Source organism: Scylla paramamosain, chromosome 23 (genome assembly GCF_035594125.1).
Source record: "Scylla paramamosain isolate STU-SP2022 chromosome 23, ASM3559412v1, whole genome shotgun sequence".
Taxonomy (NCBI): domain Eukaryota; kingdom Metazoa; phylum Arthropoda; class Malacostraca; order Decapoda; family Portunidae; genus Scylla; species Scylla paramamosain.
The window spans coordinates 2,955,486-2,972,985 of record NC_087173.1 but is presented as its reverse complement, the minus strand read 5'-3'; the positions used below and the strand labels follow the sequence as shown (position 1 = coordinate 2,972,985).

At 48.3% G+C, this 17,500-nt stretch overlaps 1 protein-coding gene across 1 annotated transcript in view; it reads right to left on the bottom strand.

Annotated features, from left to right (window-relative positions):
- The window catches only part of LOC135112433 (chondroitin sulfate proteoglycan 4-like), a 72,893-nt gene that overhangs the window by 7,230 nt on the left and 48,163 nt on the right, over positions 1-17,500 (bottom strand). The window contains exons 10-20 of the mRNA XM_064026895.1: positions 15,058-15,147; positions 13,038-13,268; positions 12,391-12,557; positions 8,872-10,789; positions 8,232-8,510; positions 7,753-7,893; positions 6,269-6,499; positions 4,469-4,661; positions 3,607-3,762; positions 935-3,309; positions 1-683 (exon numbers count right to left, since the gene is read on the bottom strand). The exon at positions 1-683 is cut by the window's left edge and continues 7,230 nt beyond it. Of these exons, the coding sequence (XP_063882965.1) occupies positions 513-683; positions 935-3,309; positions 3,607-3,762; positions 4,469-4,661; positions 6,269-6,499; positions 7,753-7,893; positions 8,232-8,510; positions 8,872-10,789; positions 12,391-12,557; positions 13,038-13,268; positions 15,058-15,147 (5,952 nt within the window). The 3' untranslated portion in view covers positions 1-512. The remainder of the gene's footprint in view (positions 684-934; positions 3,310-3,606; positions 3,763-4,468; positions 4,662-6,268; positions 6,500-7,752; positions 7,894-8,231; positions 8,511-8,871; positions 10,790-12,390; positions 12,558-13,037; positions 13,269-15,057; positions 15,148-17,500) is intronic.

Genomic DNA, 17,500 nt, shown 5'->3' with positions numbered 1-17,500 from the left:
TACGAGGGAACTTGAGTCAGTCTGTCCCTGGAGGAGTGTGTTCAGACCTGCCACGGCGCGCTAAGCTTTCTCTTTACGACGCCAAGAGTGAACAAGTTTCTCATTTTACCTTATGAGCGTTTTTTTTTTTTTGTCATTTTTTACTAGTTTTTCCACAGTGATTCGTTCTCTCATAGCGTTGTGCTCTGTATAATGTCCGGGAGGGGCTGTGGTGGTGATGGTGGCGGGGGTGGTGTTGGCAGTGGTGGTGGTGACGGTGGTGATGGTGGTGATGGTGGTTGCGGGGAGCAAGACGATGGTTCAGTGCTTGGTGGTGGTGATGATGGCTGCGGCGGTGATGGCGCTGGTGCTGGTGTCGGGATGGGCGTTAGCTTAGCATTTTGCTGTGATGAGAGTGACGGTGGCGGTGAGAGTGAGGGTGGTGTACGTGGTGTACGTGGTGGCCGTGGTGGCCGTGGTGGCGGTAACACTGCTGCTGGTGGGGGGGACTCAGCCGCCCACCTCAGCCGGTTCTATACCCAGTACTGGTTCTTCCTAAGCATGGGGTTGGTGGTTCTGGGCTGGTGCTTCTCGTAGAGACCCCACTCCTCCGCCTGCTGCGTGTCCATGCCATACGGGTAGCCGGCCAGGTGGGGGTCGTAGGGCGTGTCGCGGGAGGTGGTGTCGGTGCAGAGGGGCGTCACCTGGCCCGCCGAGGGATGGGAAGGGAAATAATGAGGAAAAAATTATATTAAGTGTAACTGAAGTGGAGTGAGAGGAGTTATGTCTCTTTGAAAAATCTACAAATAAAATGGTTTTACGAGAGTGGGATAAAAAAAATAATCTAAAAATCTCAGAGACCAACATTAACCCAAACTTAAGACTGGATAGAAAATGTGAACCAAACATAATGAGTGGCCGTGAGGCAGAGGACGAGAGGGAAAGGGAACTATACCTTGCACTGCGGCACGGCCGGCGACACCTCGCGGGAGATGTCGTGCGGCCACGAGGCGTCGGAATCGGTGAGATGAGCAGCCAGGCCCAGGCTGCCGCTTCCGCCGTTGTGGTGATGGTGGTGCAGGTGCCGCCCGGGCCGCGGCGAGGACGGCAGGTCGGTGGGCCGACACTCCAGCTCGGACATGTCATCCGTCAGGAAGGAGTTTGGCCTCGAGTCTGAAGGCAGCGGCGGGGGCAGCGAGGCCACATCGGCGTCCATCACCACGTCGCGTCTCTTGTCGGAGTGTCGGCGTCTTGTGACGAAGCGCGCCACCACCACTATGGCCACGATGGCCGCCAGGGCGACGGCGCCCGCCACCACTACCACCAGGTAGTCTTCGGGGATACCCAGGAACAGCTCGGAGCTGCCGGTGCCTGCACTGCTCGTCTCTGAGCTGCCCCTGACAGAGGGCGGCAAGTCGGGCCTCAGGTGCCTGGGGGGCTCTGCCCCTTCCTTAAGCACCGCCCCCGCCTCTACCAGTGTGAGGCGCAGCGTGCCCTCAGCCGGCTGTATGCCTGGCGCGGGCACGTGTAGCACGTAGTGTAGCGCGTCGTGCAGCGGCTCGTCTGCCTTCAAGTTGAGCTTCCTGGCCACGTAATAGATCACGCCGGCGCGCAGCTCCTCGTGCGTAAACTGCTGCACCTCATGTGAGCGGCCTGAGCGGCGCACGCGGCGGGTCACCTTCTTGATCCTGCCGAAGCGCGGCCTGCGCTTCACTTTGAACACCGGGCTGCTGCCGGTGACTGTGGCCAGTTGGGAGGCATCCAGGTGCTCCAGGGTGAGGCGCGTGCGGCCGCCCACCACCGCTGTCATCGGGTTGGACTCTATCAGCGGCGATACCGCAACCCGCACCTCCACTCCCGGCACTGTCGCCTCCCAGGTCCAGATGTCCACCTGGAAGTTGTCTGCAGGCTCCGTCATCTCCACCTGCATGTACAGGATCTCGCCCTTATCTATGTTCACCTGGCCGAACGTGTGCACAACCTGGTCGTTCATGTACAGGTGTCCAAACCTGGGCGGCCTGGTGACGTTGTAAAAGATGTGGTTTGGGTTGCCGTTGGTGTGCGCGGCGAGGTGGTGCGGCGTGAGGTAGGCGGTGGTGGTGGTCTGGCGCAGCGGCAGCACCGTGTGATTCACCAGCGTCAGCGTCAGCGGCTGGATCTCGATGGTGAACACCGTGTACTTGGGCTCGTGCTTGCCGTCGGACACCTTGAAATAAAACCTGTCCGAGTCGTTGGTGCCGTCGTGGGCGTACAGGATGCGGCCCGCGTTGATGTCCTCCTGCGTGAAGGACTGCACGGCCACGCTGTAGTTGTGCGCCAGGATGAGGCGGCCGTGGTCCGGCGTGTTCATCAGCTCGTAGTCGATCTCGCTGGGGGGGTTGTCGGGATCTGTCGTCAGCAGGCTCTGGTTGGTGATAATGGCGTTTTGGCGGTGCACCACTTTCATGACGGGCGGGGTGGTCATCAGGGTGAACGGCTGGTCGTTCACTGGGGTCACGCTCACGTTAAGGGAACCGTTGAACAGCAGAACGTCCGGGGATGACCCATTGCCTGCCAGCGCCACGGTGAAGCCCATGGCGTCCCGCAGCGTGTCGCTGTGGTCGTGCTCGTACCGGACTCGTCCTTTTTCGATGTCCCTCACCGTGAACGTGTATCCCTCGGTGAGGTTTCTCTTGCGGAGTGTGAAGATGCCGTGCATAGGGACGGCTGTGACGGTGGTGATGAGGCGCGGCGGCGGACGGTCAGAACTACTGGCCGCTGGGTAACCTTCGATAAATTCCAGCACTGCCGACAGATTTAAGTTGTCCGGCCGCACTGTCGCCTGTCCGCCCTCCGCCACGACCAGCGGCGCCAGGCCCAGGTACCTCTCCAGGCCTCCGCCGCGCGGACTAGCCACCGATATCTCCAGATGGAACTCCTGGTCCCGCAGTGGCTCGGCGAAGGGCGTCTCCACATCGAATACAAACATGTCGCTGGCGGAGAGCTCGGTGAAGGGACTCGTGTGCTCAAAGATGACGCGAGACTCGTTGACGTGACGCTGCGTAAAGTTTTCGACGGGCACACGCACGCCGCCAGGCCCCTCCAGCAGCAGGTGGCCCAGCAGGGGCGCCTGGCGCACCACGTACATGACGGAGCGGCGCGGATCGTGGTCCGAGGTGAGGGTGAGCAGCACCTCCGAGGATAGCGCCTGCTGCATCATGGGGAACACCCACATGGGCTTGTTGTGCCGCAGGTGCAGGTGAAGCTCCCGCGCCGTCACGGTGAACACGTGGGAGCCCGTGCCGTGAACCTGGTCGCTGGCCTCCCACCGGAACATTCCAGACAGCCCGCCTGCAAAGGTGTCAAGCACACAGTAAGCGTCGTGCCCCACAGGCTGAAGGAACATGGCCTCAGCATTTAACTCCAAGCTAGTGCTTCTCTGTCTTGGTATTTAGAAAGAAAGAATAAATCTAACATCAGGGTTCTAACTTGTGTCTGACTGGAAGAAAATTTTCTATAAAGGAAATAAGCAAGCAGACTCAGTGTGTGCAGGATTAAAACTACTTCTGAACCCTCAGTGCAGTGAGAAGCCTCGCTTTCCATCAAAACTACAGTGCCTGCAATGTCTGCAGTGCCTCGGTGACTTACCTGTGTGGGTGAAGTATAGGCGCTTGTTGTTGACGTCTGCCTGGGTGAAGGAGGACACCGGGTGGCTCAGGTTGGAGGCGAGGGCGAGGAAGCCTGAGTCTGGCGTGGCCACCGTGATGCTGAGGTTCTCGGCGGGCGTGTCAGGGTCCATCACCGCTGCGGGATAACACAGAACGCCTTTTCTTATTCACGTATCGCAGGAGGGCCGGGGAGGTGCAGGGAAAGCCCACCCGCGCTTGCCACTCCGAAAAGGGAAAAGAATGGATGCAGTTTCCATTTTTCACCATTGGAGTTGACTTGATGGTTCTCTTTGGAAAATGTGGGAGTCATATGAGGCAGGAAAAAACAGAGAGAGGTGCACGGAGGGAGTCCACGCATGTCGAGAGTAAGAATGAACAATGAGGCGAACAGAAAGCCACAGAAAGAAAACCAGGAAGCAACTAAGACGCTTCCATTAATACAAACAATAGGAAACAATAGAGCCGAGAGAAGACACCATTATGGACACAATGGCATGCGGGACAGATGACGGTAAGCCACAAAATATTACATAACCGCGCCATGACTCCCTTTAAGAGCACCAGAGCCTCACAACCCTGGCAGCAAACCCCAGCAGTTTTACCTCGCAGCGGGATGGGATGATGCCTGTGTCTGTGATCGGCTCAGCTCGTGTGAATGTTTTTTGGGAAGAGTAAGAGAGGGGAATGTTGAATAAATCCTACTGTGCCTTGAATCAAACAATGGAAGCGTTTAAAGTTTTACACACACACACACACACACACACACACACACACACACACACACACACACATACACACACACACACACACACACACACACACACACACACACACACACGTACCTAAGTTGGAATTGGTGATGAGCACAGTGTTGCCCTCCCATAAGGTGATGCCGGTGTTATTGATGACGAACGGCGCCTCGTCATTCACGCCCCGCACCTGCACGTTCACCTGGGCCGGGGCGCTCTGACGAAGCCCGGACACGGCGACGAGGCTGAAGGTGTCCTTGAGTCGCTCTGAGTCATCGTGCACGTACTGAAGGAGACGACGAGGGAGAAGGGTCGTGAGAGAGAGAGAGAGAGAGAGAGAGAGAGAGAGAGAGAGAGAGAGAGAGAGAGAGAGAGAGAGAGAGAGAGAGAGAGAGAGAGAGAGAGAGAGAGAGAGCAAATAATCATCCATAATTTGAAGTGTCTTAAAACCTCTTTCTTGGAGCGGTTCAAGTCATAGGTAGGAGGAAATACAGAAGAGGACAGAGAATACATAATGATATCTATACAGTAACGTTTTCTTTGTCACCGTTTTCTTTTATGTTTGTCTTTCTTTCCTATCTTGGTATTTTCTGTTTATTGCATTTACATTTTCCTCCGTTTTTCTTTGTCTTTCCTTGAGTGTCATTCATCTTTATATTACATTTACATATTCTTCTATCTGTCTGTCTATCTTAGCGCATACTGTTCTTCTTTCTTTCTCTTTCCTCCCCTGTCAGTCTTCTGTTCATCGCATTTACATTTTCCTCCGCCTATCTATCTATCATAGCGTGTGCCATTCTTCCTCTTTCCCTCTTTTCTCACGTGTCAATCATCAAAATAACTCACTAAAGGCAACATGATCTCGACCTCGATGTATAAGGCAGAGCGACAAAAGTACACGCTACGAGAGAAATATAGACGAAAGAAAGTATAGATGCAGTGATTGCGTTTGTACATCCTCCCGCCAATCCACTCTTGTTCCTCTTATGCATCCTGGCCCAGAGCACGCTATCCTTTTGCGAGTTACTTGAGCGTTCCTTGGCTGCTGGTGGGCGGTTTAATATCCCACCTCAGGGGCATGAGAGGGCCACAGGGCAACGCCGACTCAATCAACTTTGTAAACACACCCCCTCCTCAGCCGCCTGTCAGATTACGGCAGAGAAATGAAGTGAGATTGTCCGGGGAAAAGCCAAGCAGTGTGTGTGTGTGTGTGTGTGTGTGGGGTGATAATATAGCTTTGTAAGAGTCTGTCTACTTATTTCTTGCTTTTATTTCTACTACTCAGGGTTTTTCTAGTTTATTTTCATCGTTTTCTTATTTTTTCTCTTTTTTTCTTCCTCCTCCTCTGTGTGTTTCCGTTCGCTGTTGCATCCTCTTCCTCTTCCTCAGTCTTCTTTATCTTTCTTCCTTTCCTCCTCGTCTTCCTCTTTCTTAGCTTTCGTCCTTTTCATTATGATATTCCTCCTCCTCCTCTTCCTCCTCCTCCTCCTCCTCCTCCTCCTCCTCCTCCTCCTCCTTCTCCTCCTCCTCCTCCTACCTTCTCATTGTTTCTCCCTTTCTTTCATATCCTCGTATCCTTTGTTTTTTTTTACGTTTCTTCCTTTCATTTCTATTCCACCTCATCTACTCCTTTTCCCCTTATATATATCCTCTTCTTCCTCCTCTTCCCCTTCATTGTTTTTCCTTTATTTCATATCCTTATTCCTTTTATTTTATCCCTTTCTTCCTTATCATCTTCCTCCCTTTACATCTCTCCTCTTTTGCTTCATAGTATTTTCCCTTCTCTCATATTCATCCTTTTATTTTTTCCCGTTTCTTCCTTTTATTCCTCTTTCTCATGATTTTCCTTCACCACCACCACCACCACCACCACCAGCACCACCACAACCTTACCGAAATAAGTCCCTGCTTGAGTTGCTCCGGTGTGAACGCCTCCACCTTCCTCCCACGCCTGCTGGTGAGCTCGAGCTGACCCGCCGTGGGTTGCACCGTCACCAGGTACTGCCGAATCTTGTCTGTGTAGTAGTCAGTCAACACAGTAACTACGGAGGGGGTGACTGTGGTGTGCGCCCCCTCGTCCACCTGTATTAGCCCGGCCGACAGGTAGATTGTCTTGGGAATCACCTGTTTGATGGAGATTGATAGTAATTATTGATTGGTGGATAACTAGGTGGATGGGTGGATAGGTAGGTAGATAAACAGGTAAAGAGGGAGATATACTTATAAGCACATAGGTAGATAGATAGACAGATACTCGTAGATAAATAAATAGATAGATAGGTAAATAGATATATAGATAGATATAGAAAGTTATATAGATAGAATGATAGACATACATATAGATAGACAGATAGATAGATAGATAGATAGATAGATAGATAGATAGATAGATAGATAGACTGCCTGGTAGACTGGCACGTAGACGGATAGACAGACAGTCAGATAGTCAGACAGACAGACAGTAACCGAGAAAATTAAACAAACAGGCAGACAGACAGTGAAGGAAAGAGACATCAGGGAAAAATCTCTTATTTTTCTCGTTAAAGTTACAAAGTTTTCGATTAAGCTCCTGGTTTTTGACTCGGAATTTGCATAGATTTACATACAAAGGGAGACCACACAGGCCTCTCCTCCCATTCAGGTTGATCTGTCCCTAATCTTAAGTAGCGAGAAAAAAGTTACACTCTCGTTTCCCCGTAAATTTGAGGGGAATTGCTCACTGCCAGACGCCACTGTGGAACACCCTTCTCTTCCCATTGCCTTGCCTCATCTATATCTATTCTCTTCTTCCTTCATCCTCAACGTTTTTTTTTTTTTTTTTTGCATTATCTTGTCTTATCTACAATTCTGCTTTTTTTTTAAATTCGCTTTTTCTCTTTCTCTTTCCTCATCTGCAGCTATTCTTCTCCCTCTTAATTTGCTACCATCTTTTACATTGTCTTATCTACAATTCTGCTTTTCTTCAATCCACTTTTTTTTTCCCTTCCTTGCCTCATCTACATCTATTCTTCTCCCTCTTCATCTTCCATCATCTTTTATCTTGCCTTATCAACATTTTTTCCTTCTCTTGACATTGCTTCATCTACAGCTATTCTTCCCTCCCTTCATCTTTCACCATCTTTTATATTACTTCGTCTTACCATTAACTTTTTCTTCCCTTGTTTTGGTTCATCAACAACTGTTCTCCTGTTCTCTCTCTTCCTTCCTCATCCACCATCTTTTTCATAACGTTGCTTTATTTACAAATCTTTCGTTTCCTCTGTGTCCCTCTCTTTCTTCCACACCATCCACACTCAGCACCCTACCCATTTACCATCATCACCACCCACACCCACCACCCTTCCTACCCTCCCTTGTCACCATACATGGAAACGCACCTGGATGTTGAAGACAAGGCGAGACAGGCTGGAGATCCCATTGGTCACGTCAAATACAAAATGATCGCTGGTGACGTTTGTTCCCATCTCGACGTAGTGAACGCGACCCTGGTTGATTAGCGCCTGGTCGAACACGTTGACCTGTTGGGCGGCACACACACACACACACACACGGGGGGGGATGAGGTAAGGAATATTAATATCCTACAATGTCAGCTTTCATCTATAATCCAAAAGAAAAAATAGAAAGTATTATCATTTAAAAAAAAAAATCAGAAAGACACCTGATCGTAGATTTGAAATGGGACTACAGACACCAAGAAAACTTCTGAAATAGCAACTTTCACCTGTAATCCTAAACAAAAGTAGAAAACCTCCACATTACTCAAGCAAAACAACGAAACAATACACAAGAAAAACGACGAGACAAAACAAAACCAGACCCCCAAAGAAACCCTTCAGAACTCCGCAACACTCACCTCGGGTTTGAGGAGACTTGCCTCATCCTCGTACTCGTGACTGGACGATGGCGAGGACGGAGAGGAAGAGGACGAGGCGGAGGTGCCCGTGCTGTGATCAATGTAGAGGTAGCCATTCTGAGGCCTCTGCACGATGACGTAGGTGATGTCAGATGGCGCTATGTTAGGATGCATCACGTTCAGGACTGCTTGGTCGATAGTCACGCGGGCGCCCTCCTCCACTCGTGCTGTTGTGTTGTTTAGGACGACCAGAGGTTCCCAGTAACTCTCCGGGTACACCTGGCGACACGTGAAGGTTGCACAGGTGAGGGGTGGTGTGGTCAAGCTTGTGATGTGTTTGTGTCGTGTGTGGTTTGTGTGTTGGTGTGTTTTGTTTTATTTTTTTGTGTTCAGGTGTTTTTTTTTTTGTCAGGTTCTTTTGTGCTTTTTCTGTGAGCTTAATATGTGTGGTGACTGGGACGAATGAGCTTAAATACAGCCATTCCTTGCTTTGGTGAATGTAATGTTTCTTGTTTGTTGTATGTTGTGTTAGTTATCTGAGATAAATGAAGATATGTTCAGGCTAGACACACACACACACACACACACACACACACACACACACACACATGCACACGCACACACACACACACACACTCACCTTCACTTCAAAGATGCCATCCGTAGTGGTGTCGCCGATCCTGGCTTGGAAGCGGAACTCGTCCCTGAAGCTCGGGTCGCCCTTGTTGACGTACCGCAGGTGGCCGTTCTGCAGGTCCGCCTCCGTGAAGGTGTTGCGGGGTTCCGAGGATCCTAGACCCACCAGGCGGCCGTAGCGAGGCGGCTTGGTGACACGGAACAGTATCGCGGCGCCCCATGCATTCATGTTGGTCTCCACGCTCAGGTTGTAGTTGGAGATGGGAGCCTCTTGCCCGCGAGGGACGATGATGCCGCTGTTGTTGACGATCTCGATAAAGGGCTCGGACGCCACCACCTCCAGGATGCCCGTGGAGGACAGCTGGCCGTCCGTCACCGAGATGATTGACTTGCCGTAGGAGGGACCCTCGTGGCGGAACACAATCCGTCGGCGATCAATGTCCTCCTGCGTGAACAGGTACACCGGGTCTGACCTGTCCTCCACGTGGTAGAACTCTCCATTGGGAATCTTGCTGCGTGTGTACTGGATGCTGCTGGTCGGGGTGTCGATGTCTGGGTCCACGTAGCGCAGGTCGTTGGCGGTGATGACGCGCTCGCTGTTGGTCACCACGTTGATCACCTTCTCCATGGTCCTCATGGGGTGGTTGTCGTTGATCATGATGACGCGGAAGTGCATGACACCCACGTACTGGAAGTCTACCTGCGGGTCCTCCGCAAGGGCCACGAAGTGGAAGTGATCCTTCTTGGACTCCGAATCGTCGTGTGTGTAAGATACGGATCCGGAATTGATCTCGTGTGAGGTGAAGAAGGTGGTGTTGAGTCTCGCTGGGGTGACCATAGACTCGTCCATCACGTTGATGGCGCCGTGTTTGGGCGGCACCGTCACGTTGAACACGATGTTCCTGATGTTCTGCACCTCAATCTTCAGGTACTTGTCGGTGATCTTCTCGGTGCCGCCCTCCCGGATGTCCATGCGCTCCACCACGATGTCTGCGTCCACGGGCGGCGGAGTGTGGCGGATGTTGAAGGTGTGCACGGTGCTGGCGCGGCCGTTGCTCGTTACCTGAAACTGGAAGGAGTCGCGGAGGGTAGAGTAGCTCTTCCTGTGCAGTCTGTACTTGATCCTTCCCTTGGCCACGTCCTCTTGGCTGAAGTTGGAGCCCTTCTTGAGCTGCTTGTGCTGCGTCAGGTCCCCGGAGCTCAGGAAGATGGAGCCGTACATGGGCGGGGAGATGATCTTGTACATAATGTCCTTGCTGGGCGTGGGATCTGGGCGGGTCTCGCTCTGCAGGAAGCCCTCGGAGATGAAGCTCTCCTGCACCCTGTCGATGAGCAGCTCGGCGTTGCGGATGATGTCCACCGTGACGGAGACGAAGGTGATGCTGAAGGTGTACTCCGTCGGGAACTTCTGGTCGCCGCAAAAAAGCTTGAACCTGAACTCGTCCTCCTGCGGCTCCGTGCTGATGTGCTTGTAGCGGATCTTGCCCTTCTGGAGCTGGCGGCTGCTGAACTGCTCAACGTCCGCCCACCGCTCGGGGCTACGGAGCCTCTGCACGGCGCCATAGCGAGGCTGTCCCGTGATCTCAAAAAACACCTCCAGGTCCTGCTCGGGGGCGTTGGTGGTGTAGGAGAGGTTGGCGGGCGTGATGAGGGCCCAGCTTCCGTGTGTGATGCTGAGGCCCGTCTTGTTCACCAGGTACACTTGTAATTCGAATGCCGCCACACGCAGGATGACAGGGTCGCCCGTCTCGATGCCGTCCGACACCTGCAGCACGATCTTGGTGTTGGAGGGGCCGCGGTGCACGTACGAGACGAGGCCGTGCTGCACTTGCTCCAGCGTGAACGTGTGGATGGGGACACCCGGGGACTGCGAGCTCTGAATGTAGCCGTTCTCAGGGCCCTTCAGGTTGAGGACCGATATCCTGCAACAAAAGGGTTATTGGGCCTCGGGGGGGAGAGGAGACAAGACCGAGATATTCCTCCTCACGCAGCGCACACCTGACACCTGGCACATCTGCTCAACACCGCTCAGGCTCCTGGGAGGTGTTGAGCTTAAGATACTTATCGGAAACCTAACCTAATCTAATCTAACGTAATATAAACAATGAAAATAAATCGAATACTTAACCTAATCCAACCTTAATTGACCTAATCTGACCTAATCTGACCTAATGTAACCTAACTTAACCTAATCTAACCTAACTTAACCTAACCTAACCTAACAAGACCTCACCTATTCCTGCACAATCTAACGTAACAACCTAACCATTAGATAAAATGAAAAATACGAACGAGGGAGTGAGATCGTCAGCATAACAACTCCGATGGAAAAAAAAGCGAATCAATATCTAATACAGTACACAAATACCAATATATACACAAATCTCCGCTTTTATGGACGCCACCCGCTGCCACAACCACCATCATGACCACTACTACCACCACCACCACCACCACCAAGGCGCCACACTCCCTCGGCTCGCTCAAATGTCGCGCCGGTCCGTCCCTGGGCAGCACACACTCCCGCTCCATCATCCGCCCAAACTTTCACGATTGCAGCACCCAAGAATGGTTTTATTACATCGGTTTCCCATTTGTTGTATTCCGGGGCTTACCGCTCACTGTCTTTGTGTGGTTTGCTTTTGTCATATAATACGCTTAAACTCTTGTTCTTGGGAGGTTCTGTGGTGTAACTTTCTCTCTCTCTCTCTCTCTCTCTCTCTCTCTCTCTCTCTCTCTCTCTCTCTCTCTCTCTCTCTCTCTCTCTCTCCAGTCTTATTATAGTTTGTGTTTATTTTTTTCATGTACAAACGGTTATGGCTCTGTGAATAAAATGTTTCTAAAATTCTCTCTCTCTCTCTCTCTCACTCTCTCTCTCTCTCTCTCTCTCTCTCTCTCTCTCTCTCTCTCTCTCTCTCTCTCAAGTATATAGGATTTTCATGCTGTTACGGCAAATTTATGGTCCTCTAAGATAAAAAATTACTTGTTTCGTTGGATAGTTAATCTCTCTCTCTCTCTCTCTCTCTCTCTCTCTCTCTCTCTCTCTCTCTCTCTCTCTCTCTCTCTCTCTCTCTCTCTCTCTCTCTCTCTCTCTCTCTCTCTGAACAAAAAAGCCCTGTCAGAAAACAAAACTCCATGTACATCCAAACAACACTCGTATCGCATATCCAATACACTAAAAAATAAAAAAAGGTAAAGTAAAAAAATGCGCATATACATTGAACTATGAAAAAAGGATGAGATTGCATAAAAAAAAAAAAAAGAAAAGAGGCCGGAAAACACACACAGATCAGTCATTCACTTACGCTCCTCGAGATACTTTTATTCAGGGACGGTACAGAAATAGAGAAGGCAAGAAGAAGAAAAAAAAAAAAAGTAGCGACTAGACTATGGAACAAAGAAAGGACAAAAAAAAAAAAAAAATCTCCAATCAGTGAATAAGACAAAAAAAGGAGAGCCATTGTGAAGACATATACCCACCAACCACTACTACTACTACTACTACTACTACTACTACTACTACCTTAGCTTGCCGGGGGCGGTGTCGCTGTCCAGAACGTTAATAAGCTCTGGCGTGAAGGTTCTTGTGGTCCCTGCCGCCAATCGCAACACATCCCCGGGCGGCAGTTGCAGTCTCGGAGGGTCGTTTCTGGACACGACCCGAATTGGCAGCACGAATCTATGGCGGGACTGTTGGCGGGGGGACATAAGGACAGAAGGGGAGGGTAGGGAAGAGAGGGTAGAGGAAAAATGGGGAGGGGAGGCAAGGAGGAAAGAAAGGGTAGGGTAGGGAAGGGAGGTCACAGGAAAGGAAAGGGAAGGGAAGGAAGGGAGGGAAAACAAGGGGACGGAGTGAAGGGTTAAGGGGAAACGGTTAATTAAGAGTTGTTGTTTGATGGGGTGGGGTTGTATGTTTGCTCACGCACGCGCACACACACACACACACACACACACACACACACACACACACACACACACACACACACACACACACACACACACAATGAATTATATTACCTGAAGAAATCGTTTATGTAGCAAATATCCAAAATTACTTATAAATATACAAAACAAACACTATTAAGAGATAAAACAGTGTACAGTCTGGCTAATCATTGTTTTTTCTCACTTAACACACACACACACACACACACACACACACACACACACCTGCAGATACGAGGGTAGGATGTAACCAGACCGTGTGACAAGTTCCAACTCCAGCACCACAGAATCCTCAGTGGTCTCGGAGCCGTCATGCACGTAGGTCACCCCGTCATTATTGAGATCCAGTAGAGTAAAGGTGTTATCCTCGGGTCTCCGCCACAGCTTAACATCCAAGTGGCCTCGTGACGGGAGGGTAATAACATGGAAGAGCACCCCGGACTCTCTCACCCCGTACTGTCAAAGAGAGAGGAGCGAGGGAAGATTAGCTTCGTTATGATGATTGAATAGAGGGAGCGGGGACAGAGGAAGGAGACATCGCAGATCAAACGCAACACAGCGCCGTAGAACAGTAGCAAGCGTATCTACTGTAATGACTTTGAGAATACGAAATGCCTCATCTGCATGTTAGGCGGATAGGAAACCATCAGTAGTAGCGGTAGTAATACAAGTAGTAGTAGGAGGACGTGGAGGCAATGGTGCTCGGTAATGGTGATGAGGTAGAGGTGTAGAAGGAGGATATAGTAGAGAGAAGGAGGGAAATAGGAGGTTTACGAAGATGAGGAGAGAAGTTGAGAATTGAATTGCAGGCAGGGATTAAGTTACCGGGGAATGTGGTAGGAAGATGAATGAAGGAACAGATAGTAGAGAGAGAGAGAGAGAGAGAGAGAGAGAGAGAGAGAGAGAGAGAGAGAGAGAGAGAGAGAGAGAGAGAGAGAGAGAGAGAGAGAAATGAAGGAAAGATAAGGAAGAATAATAGTTTAGAAGGGGAGAGTGAAAGAAATGGAGTTAGTTGAAAAGAAAAAAAGAAAAAAAAGAAAAGAAAGGAATTTAAATGATGATGAATCCAGTCTTTGATAAGAATGTAACAAGAAAAACATAAACAAATTAATATCTTTGTCCATTTTTATTTTTCTTTCAACGGAATGAAAAGAAAATGAAGAAAAAAAGCGAAAAAATGTGAATTAATGGATATAAACTTTTCTCTTTCTCGTGTTTCGGATGATTCTTAATTCTTTGGCAAGTCATTAAGGAAGAAGAATGCGAGGAATTAATGTGACGATGTAGAAATGAGTAAGTGTAGAAAATAAAGTTATAGTCAGTGACCTCGTGTGTGTGTGTGTGTGTGTGTGTGTGTGTGTGTGTGTGTGTGTGTGTGTGTGTGTGTGTGTGTTTGGGCTAGAAACAACAACATGACTTTTATCTGGACATGTCTAAATCATGACAGAGCAATAACACACACACACACACACACACACACACACACACACACACACACACATACACACACACACACACACTATTCATTATCCTCCCAAAATACACACAATACTACCACTGGCTTTTATTTTTTTGCTTTATTTTATTCTCAATTTTGCGTGTGCATCAGGATTACTTACACCATGACTGCCAAACATGCTGACGAACCCCCACCCCCTCCCTACCCTACCCTGAATCCCTCCCCCCTCCCTACCCCCTTCCTCTTTCCCCTCCCACAGTGAATGTTGAATAGAGAGAAAGGCAGAACAATCAGTGGCTGTGCTCAGTGTGGGTTGAATGATTAAAACACACGAGCTGGGGAGGTGGGAAGACAGGGTGGGTAGGTGAGACAGGAGGTGGGGAGGGGAGACAGGGGGTGGAGAGGGAATACACAGAGGGTGGGAAGGTGAAACACAGGAGGTGAGGAGGCCTACCCTACTCTAACGGGGCCTAATGATGGTACACACACACACACACACACAAACACACACGCAAACGCACACTCGTAATTCCAGTAGTATGAAATCAAAATACGTGTGTAACAAAAAATAAATAAATAAAAGGTTAAAAACTTACAGTAGATATCACACTGAATATTTTGCCCAAAGTTAAAATAAAAAAAAAATATGAGAAAACAAAAATGAGGAAAGACACAAGAGTTTCATACGAGAAAAAAATGTAAAAAAAAAAAAAAAGATATATAACTAACTGCCATAAGATTCGTGTAAGAGCAGCAGTGTTGTCTCATTAACTCACACGTCCTTACCTTTTCATAATCGAGGACGAGGTGCAGGTGATCTGAGGTGATGAGCGCCTGGCCGCCCTCCTGCACCTCCATCGGCGTGAGACTTAACACCTGCGCCGTCATAGGAAGAGAAGGCGTCAGCTTGCTCCAATTTCTCAGTTACATAATGTTCAGTCTCTCAGGTACATGATAAATTAGGTCGAAAAAAGAATAAAAAAAAGTTTGGTGAGAAAAAAAAAAGTAGAGATTCAACACCTGGAAAATTATAGGAAGAGGATGCGTCAGTTTTGTTTAATTACTAAGTACATGATGTTCAATTCCTTAAGTACATGATAATTTAAACAGAAAAAAAAAAGCTTGAGAAAAGAAATTGTAGGGGTAGCTAGGGTAAAATGTTCTTATGGTACGCTGTAAATTAGGTTAAGAAGGAATTCATGCAGTCAGTTACGACAGGTGTGGGAGGAATTAGACTGAGTTGGGTTACTTAATATGAATTTATTGGTACATCGAAAGCTAGACTAAGGGTTTCTAAAGGTACCTCGCAAGTTAATGAGGGTAAATTTTACGAAAGGTGTGGAAAAAATCTGTCTGAAAGCAGTTAGTTAAGATCAATTTATAGAGGTACATCGCAAGTTGAATTACAAAAACGTCAAGAAAGTCAATAAAAGTTTACGGACGTGTGGTTAAAAAAAAAAAAAAAAGACAAGATATAAATTTTACGTACGACAAAATTAAAGATCACTACAAGCATGAATTAAGACCGAAATGGATGAATCTAGGAAGAAGAAACCTGACCAGGACACAAAATACGTAAATAAAAGATAAATCCAGGTGTTAATTGCGCAGGTATGGGAAAAGTCACGTATGAATGAGGTGAAGCGTTGATTAGGGAGAAGTTAACCGGAATCATCATTCAAAGTACCGCACGATAAGTCAGGTAAATGGGCAGGGGCACGTGTACATCAGGGCAATTATGGGAAAAGTTAGGAATGACTGAGGTGGGTTAGATTACGTAGGGAATAAGTGATTGGTGGGCGAGGGCAGGTGCGGAAAGGAGTTTGGTAAAGGTTAGATTAGCTATTGATTAAGCAAGGTGGACGTGGCTCAGGTAAAGTGGAGCAGAGAGAGAGAGAGAGAGAGAGAGAGAGAGAGAGAGAGAGAGAGAGAGAGAGAGAGAGAGAGAGAGAGAGAGAGAGAGAGAGAGAGAATGACATTGATATTTTTATTGGCCATTTAGCTTTTACATTGTATACATTGAAAATAAACAATAAGGCCAGATCCAGGAAACCAAAACATTAATAGGAGTTAGAGAGAGAGAGAGAGAGAGAGAGAGAGAGAGAGAGAGAGAGAGAGAGAGAGAGAGAGAGAGAGAGAGAGAGAGAGAGAGAGAGAGAGAGATTTCTCATATTTTCCTTAAGTTGAATAAACATACAGACTTAATTTCTGATGTTTGCTTTGTATACAGTAAAACTTGATACTTTTTTTCAATAATTCCCATGTTGAATGATTAAATACAGACATTTCTTCGACTTTCTTTGAGTTGAGTGACTGAAAATACGTTTGTCTTATATTTCCTACGAATGAAGTGGTAAGACGGACATTTCTTACATAAACCGCGACCCACATAAAAAAAAAGAGGGATAACTTATACAATAATCCCCATTAGTTTTATACATGCACACGCAATACAATAGCCACAGGTTACAACAAATATGCCTTTATGTTACGTCGAATACTACAAATTAGCGAACTTTACGCTGAATTAAACTTATTTTGCGCGTCACACTGAGATGAACGCGCGCTGTTATGTATTTTTCTATTTTTTTGCGGAAGCCCCGGACCAAAATGAATGTAAATAATACGGGAGATTAAAAAAAAAGTAGGGAAATTTAGTTGATATGAGGGAGGCGTATCGCTCGCTGTACTTTATCGGCGGTCGCTATTTTTTCATCAACAGGTTTAATACATAAAAGCTGCATCGGCCAGCTGTAATGAAAGCCAGTAGTGATGAGAGAGAGAGAGAGAGAGAGAGAGAGAGAGAGAGAGAGAGAGAGAGAGAGAGAGAGAGAGAGAGAGAGAGAGAGAGAGAGAGAGAGAGAGAGATAGGGGGGTTTATAACGTATCAATATTCAACATTTGCCAACACAAACTCTCTCTCTCTCTCTCTCTCTCTCTCTCTCTCTCTCTCTCTCTCTCTCTCTCTCTCTCTCTCTCTCTCTCTCATTAATCACTCAGGGTACGAGTAAAGGAGGTCCCTCTCTGACTTACTCTCTCACTCACTCAGTCACTCATTCATCATTCTCTCAATTCATTCATTCTCTAATTCATTCACGCACTCTCTCGAATCATGCACCTACACATTCTACCAATCAATGAGTCAACCAGTAAAAAAAGGCACTCGTTCGTTCATTCATTCATTCATTCTTTCAGTCTCAGTCAGTAAGGTAGATTTTAGTTTCTCACT